General features: G+C 21.3%; 1 protein-coding gene across 1 annotated transcript; it reads left to right on the top strand.

The window, feature by feature from the left end:
- Positions 1-5,016: 5,016 nt before the first annotated feature.
- Positions 5,017-8,410, top strand: LOC128955907 (beta-hexosaminidase subunit alpha-like). Its single transcript, XM_054301586.1, has 8 exons — positions 5,017-5,121; positions 5,198-5,957; positions 7,052-7,440; positions 7,502-7,604; positions 7,689-7,787; positions 7,884-7,974; positions 8,032-8,124; positions 8,263-8,410. The coding sequence occupies exons 1-8, from the start codon at positions 5,017-5,019 to the stop codon at positions 8,354-8,356; spliced, it is 1,734 nt and encodes a 577-aa protein (XP_054157561.1). The 3' UTR covers positions 8,357-8,410.
- Positions 8,411-11,713: the final 3,303 nt, after the last annotated feature.

The raw sequence follows: 11,713 nt of genomic DNA, 5'->3' as shown, positions 1-11,713 counted from the left end.
AGACACATGAAAAAAAACTAAATTAAAGTTCAAGTTCTCTCAAAATACACTCATTTACCGGAAATTTATTTATTGTTTTCTTAGTTTATTATCTAACAGTACTTTAAATTTTTTAAATAAAAACTTAAATTATATATAAAAACAAAATAAATCATTACCAAATATAATAAGTTATATAAATTAAGTAGTTATTATAAATGATTACATAAATAATTGTTATAAATAAATAAAATTGACATTTTAAAAAATTAAAAACTATTAAAATAAATGAATATTCAAATTGTAAACATAATTTTTTATATAGTTTTAAACAGATGAGATATGAAGCTTTTATAATATTAATATATTATAAAATATTATTATTGATAAACCATTTGCATAAACACAAACTAAATAAAAATAATAACTAATAATAATACTAATAACCATAAATAATCTTTTATTTAGCAAAAATAATTATTATTTTTTAGGTATAATCACTTTATTGAAAATTTTAAATTAAACATTTATAGCATATATATATATATATATATATATATATATATATAAAATACTAATAACAGAAAAAGAAATATTGGAAAATAATTATTTGAAAACTTCAATATAAAGATAATTTAACTCATATTATTAGACAGTTTAAGTATTATAATTTGTGTGTGTATGAGACCCCGGAGCTAGTAYTGTAAATTGTCGACATTTATGAGACTTTTTTTTAGTTAGCAAACAAATTGATTGCATCGACACTCAAACAGGACCTAATGGGTGACAGATATTGTTGATATTATTGTTATTATTTTACAATATATTGAAATATTGCAATTGTATTGCAACTGTATCGCAAATTGTTATAGCATATCATTTTTGTAAATAATAAACTATTTGACTTATATTTAATGTGCATTAGAGTGAAATATAAAAAAAATTGCAAATAAATAGATAAATAAAAATATACATTTAAAAATAAATCATATAAATTATATTATATTAATATTTTGTTAAATATATATGTTAATTAATTAAATTATGTTAATGTTTGCTATAATAATAGCAAATAATAAAATATAATATTTACTAATATTCACTAATAAATTAAGCTTTTATTTTAACTATAGGGTACTTAATAATTTTACTAAATAATACTAAATAGTTTGCAATAATAAAATAATTACGTATATAATAAAAATTATTTTATACATAATTTAAGCAATTAATTGTAATCTCTTGAAATATTTAGAAATATTTARGATAATAAAAATAATTATTTAATTAAATTGAACAATTATAACATATTAAACTTACTTAATAATTTAATCATTGATGATGTCATATTGTTGTTTTCATTTATTTAATATTTTAAAAATTACATTAGAATTAATTGTATTAATTAAATTTTAATATTCTTAAAAATAAAAACAAATATTTAATATTCTATCAATACTTATATCACAATTTTGGATAAAATTAAAATATTTTTCATTTATAAAACTAATGATACACAAGAAAAATAAAGTGCTTTAATATTGTCTTATGAGAGGAGTAGTCGWGTCGGCAACGASTGCTTGTGTTGACTACTAAATAATTGAGTACTACTGCCGTCAAAATAACGACACAACAATAGGACGGGTAGTTTTCCGATAGTGTTTTTTGGGAAATAGCTTTACGGATGGCTCAGGTGTTTGGGGAAGCACTTGATGTGTGAGTAAATGAAATACATTGTGTTTACTATGAGTACAGTACAGGCCGTATAGTCACTAAACTCCTAATATAACCCACTTTTCTGGTCATTCAAAAAAAACATCGAAAAAAAACTTATATTTTATATTTGAGTTAACATTCAATCTTCTAGTCTATACATAAATATACACACACTATGAGAGTGCAAACCTGTTATAATACTACAGTTATGTATGTAATAAAGGAAAGGGAGGTTTTTTCTCGAGATAGACATGAAGTTTGAGAAAATACTATATTACTACTACTAAACCCAATAGTGTTTACGGTGTTTTATACTTATTTAAATTATTTTAGTTTGTTTAGTAAATATTATAATAATAGTTTTTGACAGTAAATAATAATATATATCCGATATATTATAAACTCGTAAACGCTATTTCACTATAAAATGATATAATGCAGAGAAATAGCATAGTTTTAATAGAGTATATAAAACTTGATTTCAAGAGTACGTACTGTATATATATATATATATATAGTAAAAATTATATATATATATATATATATATGTACTGTATATACTGTATATAGCGTGCCATTTATGGACAAAAGTTATTTGAATATTGCATTTTTTTGTTTATAAAGTATATACAATTTATATAATTTTATATTATATATAAATATTCTCATTGCTTGTCGTATAATTGAAACTCAATTTGAGCGTAAAAATCCAATACAACGGTTAAATGATTATAATATACACTATAAAAACAACAAACAAATTGATTGATTTGATAGGTACTCCTAAACAATCAATGCTCTCTCTCTCTCTCTCTCTCTCTCTCTCTCTCTCTCTCTCTCTCTCTCTCTCTCTCACTCACTCACTCACTCCATGGTATCGACTAATATGTAACTCATTTGTTACGGCCACAGGACAGATGACTACCTATTGTGTGTATTATAGGCTATAATTTAAGAAAAAAAATAAAAGAGTAGTTTCCCTATTGTGATGTACTTTTGGCAAACTCGTCAACTCATTGTTTAGTTATACACTTCCGCACAGATTATCGTATTAATTGATTGAGTTATAGTTATATTTATTTTATTTTATTTTATTAATTGTTACTAAATTTATTAATCATAATATGTTTTATTTGAATTTTATTTTTATAGTAAACTTAAAAAAATAGTTGAGTACTATGTAAATATTATTACTAGAGTTTAATAATATTATTATTTCTAATGTTACTTATCAATTAACTAATGTATRACTATTTAATATAACAATATTTATTATATTATATTTATATAATATTACTAATACATTATCATTTTATTTTTTACAATATTAAAAATTAGCTATCCTAGTTTTCTAAAAAAAATTAAGAATATTAATTACACAAATTTTTATCTATGCTTATATTAATATGATTTATAACAGGAAAAAAATTATAATTTATTTAATCTTGAATATAAAATCTAAATGATGTATTAATTGAGTTTATATTAATATAATGTATAATACAATAGACAATAGCATCGGAAACTAATTTTACTGTTAAAATTTGATATATCTTAAATTTTTTGGTCCAATTTTAATGTTTTTTTCTGTGTACTGTAAAATAGATAATCTTTTACTATTATACAGACATTTATCTAAATTTTTATTTAATTTTATTTATTATGATAARWATTATTTGTAAGTAAGATAGATTAAGTTGTCACATTGTCTTGTTTTACACAAAACACAATTAAAATGTATAAATTTTGTAACATTTATATGTAAAAAAATAACAATAAATTTGATGAATAATTTAATAATGAAAACAAAAATTAAATAAATAATAAATAACAATTAATGCAATTAAAACGCTGTGTTAGTAATTAAGAGTAAATTGTTTAGTGTTTATCCAAAAAAGATTGAAWTTTTTTCAAGTAATTTATAAGATTTATAGCTGAAATCTCATACATAAACAATACTAAATATTATACAATACTTTTTTTTGTATAAAGTTTTTCTTTATTCAACAATGWTTTTCATTGTGAAATTAGGTAAACCCCTCCAGCATTGTTATCATCAAATAAACAAACAAACAGCAAAATTTTAATATTATTATTGTTGTTATTGTGTTAATAAGCAATTTATAATTCAATAATATTTGATATAAGAAAATACTTAATGTGTAGATAATATTCAAAGCTCTTAATTATTATTATTATTATTTTACATCACTTATACCTAAATAGTTTTTTAGACAGTAGAAGGTTTGCTATCATGTCATATATCAAACAAAAATAATAAATTACTTAAAACACGTAAATAACTTTTATTTTTTATGATTGTTTATTTATAACAAAATTTACAGCAATACTTCATGTGATAAGTAATTAATACATTAAAATTAAAAATAGCTGAAAACATGAATAATTAATTATTTAGAGTAATTGAAAAAAATAGTATAATAGTTTAGTACAATATATAATAATATTATTTTTAGTCAGAAAAATGTTTGTTTAAATACATCATTAATTGTATACTTTGTACCAAATATTTTTTAAGTACAGTATATGTATATCGTATTACACATGTATTTAAATAAATTTTTATAGTTATAATTTATATGGTGTAATGGAAAATTACTAAACAAATAATTAAAAATAAATAAAATAAAAATAAATCTTATTTTTAAAGTGCATTCAAAATATCATAGAAATATATATATATATATATATATATAATAAAAAAGGACATCAACTATCATCATAGGTATGTCCTTCGCACGAGTTTGCGCTTCAATCTCCCAGTCCTCAGGATTTCACTTGACTTGACTTTTGCTTTACATTAGGAGAAAAAAGTTTTTTTTTCATTTCATTTTTTATTTATTTATTCATTTCCAGTGAATAAAGATTAGTTAAAATACGAAATACAAAAAAATATTTATTTATTTATTTTTTTGTAAAATAACTTTTTAAACAATTTTTGTTTTTGTTTTAAATAACATAATAGTTTTGTATATTTCTTAATAATTAATTAAAATATTATTATTATTGATAAAATCCAAATTCATGACTTGCTTTTTGAGATAATTGTACAAGTTCAAAAAAAAGTTTTAATTACATAAAAAAATCTAGTATTGAATATAGTAATTTATCAAAAGTCATATATATATATTACTGTAAAATATAATTAAACTATTAAATAGTTTGCATATTTTTATATGAATTTTTTTTGAACATTTTTTGATAAAATTTATTAGTGTTGAAAAATTGAAAGTTTAAATAAATTATATATATATATATATTTTATACATTTAATTAATTGATAAAATAAATTTAATGGTGATGATAACTAAATGCCAAATATTTAAATTATTATTTTTGATAATATTTTTCAATCATAAATGTCACACATTTATCACATATATTGAATCAAAATATCCACTATTGGTAAGTATTATTAATATTAGTAATAATAACTAAAATAACTTAAATCAAGTTTTTTTAATACTAATTTTTTATTTAGGGCGAGGATGCACCTCCTGGATCGCCCTGGCCATTACCACAACAATGGACACGATCAACCTATGCCTACCTATTGGACCCAAAATTATTTTTTATGACCAGTAATGCCGACAACTGTACGATCGTAACAGAAAGTCTTTCCCGACTATCCGATGAGTTTAACTTATTATTCAAAACTATTGACGACAACCATAACCACAACAACAACAACGACAATAACACCACAAATTCATTAACATCTTTGCGATCAATTAATCTAAAGATTGATACAACCTATCGGTGCAATGAATTATATCCACAACAAAACGATAACGAATTTTACGAGATATCCATACCATACCAGTCCACAAATGATGGTCAAATCCGTGCCGATACCATATGGGGTGCTATTAGAGCTTTGGAAACTTTAAGTCAATTGATTTACATAAACCCGAGCAGACAATTGGTCATCAATGCCACCCGTGTTAGCGATTGGCCACGATTTGGATTTCGCGGTGTTATGTTGGACAGTAGTCGACATTTTTTACCGAAAAACGTAATCCTCGCCAATTTGGACGCAATGGCCTACAATAAGTTCAATGTATTTCACTGGCATATAGTCGACGACCAGTCCTTTCCATTTGARAGCAAAATATTTCCTGAATTGACCGAAAAGGGCGCGTATTCACCGAAACACGTCTACAAACAGACAGACATCGCAGAGATCATTGAGTACGCCAGGTATCGGGGCATTCGGGTCATACCCGAGTTCGACACTCCAGGTATGTCTCAATTTATTATTTTTGTTGTTATCATCATTTATGTGATACTAATTTTATGTAATTATGTTATAATAGTTTTAGATATAATGTCTATAAAATAATTTTATCAGAAAAAAAGTATCAAAAGGCATATTAAAATTTGTTTTTAATAAATTACTTATAAATTATTATTATTATGAATTTTAATTACACATTAATTATATAATATTGTGTGAAATAAAAAACTACTACTATTACTACCACCTTGATTTTGACTGTTCCCAAGTAGTTATAATTAGTTATTAATTATAGTTAATAACTAACAAAGATAAACAAAAAAAATTTTATGGGAAATCTAATAAATAAAATATATAAATAATTATTATGCATAAATTAAAAATATATGTTTCTATATCTACAGTAATTGATACAACTGTAAATATAATTTTAATTTATGCAAAAAATTAATTTATAATTTATTTTATTTATTAGATTTCCCATAAAAAATGTTTATCTTTGTTAGCTATGAACTTAATTAATAACTAATATATAATATATAGACTATATATATAAATATATAGACCATATGATATAATTTACAGGAAATCACTTGTTTATATTGTATATAAAAAATTTTATAAAATTATTAAATATAGTAATTAATAATTTGAATATAATAATAATAATAATAATATTTATAATATCGTTTAAAAGATTGTATATTTAATATACTATATGACTGTATCACAAATTAATAACCTTCAAGTTGTGTTGGCTAAACATAGACATTCAAATTATTAATTATAGAGATAGTCTTTTTTAAAGATATACAAACTGATAGCATACCTGTGCCCTTAGAAATATAAATATTTAATAATAATCCAAATATAGACCTGTTGTTTGGGAATTTTCAACATTTTTTAGTTATAAGAAATAACCTTTAGATTGAATTATAAAAAAAATTATGTAAATTTTTTTCTGAGAGAAACAAATAAGATTTATTAGACAATTATAGCACAATTTTTTTGAATGATATTTTAAAATTATTGTTTATTATTACAATTATAAAAATTTTTTTGTTTGATTATTTGATTTGAATGAATTCAATGAATTAGGACACACTCAAGGTTTCGGTAAAGCTTTTCCGCATTTGTTGACCCCGTGCTATGGCGACAGTGACGACCGTCCATTTACGGCCAAATACATGAAACACGCGACCTCTGAGATACTGAATCCAATGTTGAACTATACGTACGATTTTATGCGCGTATTTTTTGACGAAGTAAAGCGCGTGTTTCGCGATGAGTACGTGCATTTGGGTATGGATGAGGTCTACTATGATTGTTGGCGATCCAATCCACATATCTGGCAATTTATGATCAATAATAGTTTTACTGAACTCAGTCAAGTGGAACAGTATTATACGGAACGTATGATAGACAAGATCAAGGATCTGGGACTCAAGCATATCATATGGCAGGACCCCATTGATAATGGTGTACATGTATGTCATACTATTAATATTTTAATTATGTTTTATTATTAATTGTTTCTCATTTAAATAGATATCTAATGACACATTAGTGATGGTATGGAAGGAAAGCTATAGACACCCGACAGCCACAAGCAATAGCTGGAAGGCTAATGTTCAGCGTATTGTTTCACAGGGTTTGCTATTTATATTTATATTTATTAATAATGTTTGACTTTATATTTTTATTATTATTATGTATTAAATATGATATTATGAAGGCTATCAAGTGATTGTCAGCGCCTGTTGGTATCTAAACTATATATCATACGGACAAGACTGGGAAAAATACTACCGGTGCGATCCTACCAAAAGTTTAGGTATGCTTATATTGTAGTGTTATTTATTTAAAAAATAATAATTATGTGCACTAAATAATAGTATATGATTTAATAATAATAATAATAATAATATAGCCGATGATAAAGAAAAGGCACTCGTGTTGGGCGGTGAGGCCTGTATGTGGGGCGAGTATGTCGACGGAACTAATGTATTGGCCAGACTCTGGTCAGTAGTCGTGAAATATTTTTAAAACTTTAAACTTATTATTTATTTAAATTGTAGGCCTCGAGCTTCGGCAGTGGCTGAGCGTCTCTGGTCAGACCCATTAATGACTAACGATATCGAGAGCGCAAAGTATAGATTGGATCAGCACAGGTATGTTTGCTATTGTTGGTGTTTTGTAATTATAATTATATTTACAGTATTGTAAATTTAATTTGTACAACAATGCAAAAACAAAACCAACCTAACAATCCATGATTAATGATTATATGTGTGTTTTTTGAACTATAGGTGCCGTATGCTCAGGAGGGGTATACCCGCACAGCCTATACTTAATGGTTTTTGTGGTGACTATGAATGGGAAATGAATACAAATGAATTATGATTACAATTTGTTTTATTTTATTATTAATATTCTTATTTTTAAAGTTAATGTTTTAATATAACATATATATATAATTAATATTGTATTTCAGTTTATTTCAAGTTCATTAATATTTGTATTTAAAATTTTAAATACCATTTACTTTATTGTATTATTTGTATATAAATTGTTTGCATTAATTTAAAAGCTTTTATAAATATAACCACTTCCTATTATTTTTTAATTATAGTTCTATTGTTTTTTATTAGTATTATATTAATATTTAATTTATTTGCATTATATTTAATTTAATATATTTTGTATTTACCTTATTTGAATGAAAATTATTATTTACAATACTATAATAGATTTTTATGTTAAGATTTTTTTCTCATTTTATTTATTTAATATAAATTTCTAATATATAGAAGTGTATACTTGTATATTGAAATATAATAAAAAGATGTGTTTTTTAATTTAAAACAATGTTTTATATAGTAATGCTAATTATAAAAACTCAATGTTATTATAATTTTCAAGAAAAAACTATTTGCATTTAGGGTTAGAAAAAATTATAAAAGTATTATTTATAAAAAAAATATTTTCAATAATTTTATATACTTTTAATTCAATGTATTTTTATAAATCATTGATTAATGTAATTTATAATAATATATATTATTTAGTTTGTGATAAATAAAATATAATAAAGTGATTACCAATTACAGAGAGCATAATAATTTTATTGAAAAATATTTTATTATAATAGAATAATTTAAATCTTTATATATATATTTATCTATATCTTTAAAAAAAATAATTGTTGATAATTACTATTAGTGTAAAATTTACAAAACTTATTATAAATTATTATAGATAGTAAAATAATTAATAACATCTATTAATTATTTAATTTGAAATAAGTTTTTGAATATACAGTATTATAATGTACTATAATGTATTAGATGTTTAAATACTATGTTTGTAAATCAATAGATGGCAATAAATGCGTGTGTTTTTTGGTTTAAATTTTAAAAATAATTTACAATTTTTACACATTATTACTATTATTTAGTATATTGAAAACGTTATTTAAATGAAGTTGAAAGTTAAGTTAAGTTAAAGTAATTTACAAAATATTTAAATACAATGAAAGCAATTACAGTATTGTTATTTATATTTAATTACTTAGTTATCAATACTTATTTTACATAATTAAACAATTATTTGAGTACTTTTTGATCTAAATATAGAAGAAATACTTTTATTTATTTTTTTATATTTAATATTTTAATTATTGTTTTAAATAATTATTTAATTAAAGATTGTATTACTGATTAATTATAATAAGAAAAATATTTTTTTTCATACAGTTTGTCAATTAGTTAGTCAATTGAGATATTATAAATAAATTTACAGATTGATACTATTTTAAAAAAATTATAAATCATTATTTATCTATAAACATAATTATATAAATTTAATTTGCTTATGAGTAACATTCATAAGTAATTAACATTTTATACGGATAATAATAAATCTAATTGATTACAATTTGATTATCTCCTGTATAGTCATACAAATTATAAAATCATTGCCATTAAAACATCTTAACACAAATAAAAAACAAATATACATTTTAAATTATTATAAAAATTTAATACTGTATTAGTGTAATGGTTTTGTTATTATTATTATTATTTATAAATACAGTTACAGTATCTCATTGGATCAATCGTATGAATTGATGAAACCCGATATATATATATATATATATATTCATTAATCGATTTGTAGTGTTATGTATGTATATCGCTAATCAAATCGGTGTATAATTTTTAAATATATATAAAATTATGATAAATTAGATTATAGTTATTATAGTAASAGAGAGAGAGAGAGAGAGAGAGAGAGAGAGAGAGAGAGAGAGAGAGAGAGAGAGAGAGAATAATAATAATAATACTATGTATTATATATTTTTAGCAAATTATAGTATGTTTGGCTGCCGGCCTTTAATCCGATTTTTGAAAAAAGTCTATTTTTAATATTGTTATTTAAATTATTAATATAAATAAAATATTCACAACTATTATCTACATCTAAAAAATAAAAATATCTTACAAATCGCATTTGTTATCTTATTTATCAAAAAAATATTAATATAGAAAATAAAAAAATAATTGTATTTCATTTATTAAAATTATATGTGCATCTGTTATATTTAAATTATATAATATTAATATTGTCAAACTATTAATATTAATATTATAATGTTGAAATAAATAAATTGATAGCTTTAAATTTTTTCACAACAAAAACCAACAAAAAATCTTAAACATTTGTCTCACAATTAGTTTATTGAACTCAAACACTGTAAAAACCACATTAAAAATCGTTTAATATTTTTTGTTATTTTGCAATCATTACAAAATGTTTTTTTGTTATTTTTTACTATTAGATGTTTTATTGACAAACAATTAATAGTTAATTCGCAAATGTTGTTAAAAAATTGTTTTTCATTTAAATACTATATATATATATAAAACAAATATATATATAATTTAATTTACATTAATATATACAATTTTTTTAATTTTAACAATTAAATTTCTATAATTAGAATTATTTAATTTTCTAATAAAAATAATTTTATTTAATTATTTCAATGAAAATAAAATGTAAATTGCAAAATTGAAATATATAAATTTATATATAAGTTATATATATATATAATTATATTTTAATACTAATTTTTTTAATATATTATTCAAATCATGGATATATTTAGATAACTATATTTGATTTAATTTTGTGTTAATATTTGATAAAGTAATTATAACATTTTAAGTAACATTTTAATATATCAAAACTTTAAACAATAGTTATTATATATGTATATCTGTATTAAATGCTAATTTATATATCATACACTAATTTACATTTACTAATAAAATGTATAACTAATAAATTATTTGAAACATTGTTGCCAAAGGGTTGTATATTTTAGCTAATATTACATTATATACATACAAATAGAGGTATATTCCGATATATTGTATGATATAGAGTGTAAAGTACATACTGTATGTATGATTTTAATAATAATAAAAAACTATGAAACAATATACTTATATTTTTTAGTCATAAATCAGATATAAAATAATATGTTATTAGTGAACTTTTTTTTAAAAAATTCAAATACATTAATAATTGAGAATACAATATGATATTATTGAAACATTAAACAATTATTATAATGATACATAATTAATCATGAATGTTTTGTTGCATATAATTTAACCATTACTAATTGTTATAACTAAGTGTATTTTTGTAAATTATATTTAATCAAATTTATTATAAATTCTTAATATAAAA

Source organism: Oppia nitens, unplaced genomic scaffold, assembly GCF_028296485.1.
Source record: "Oppia nitens isolate AA-2021 unplaced genomic scaffold, nextdenovo-longstitch-racon4-pilon3 scaffold2_pilon_pilon_pilon, whole genome shotgun sequence".
NCBI classification, from domain to species: Eukaryota; Metazoa; Arthropoda; class Arachnida; order Sarcoptiformes; family Oppiidae; genus Oppia; species Oppia nitens.
This window is presented reverse-complemented; position numbering and strand designations above follow the sequence as displayed.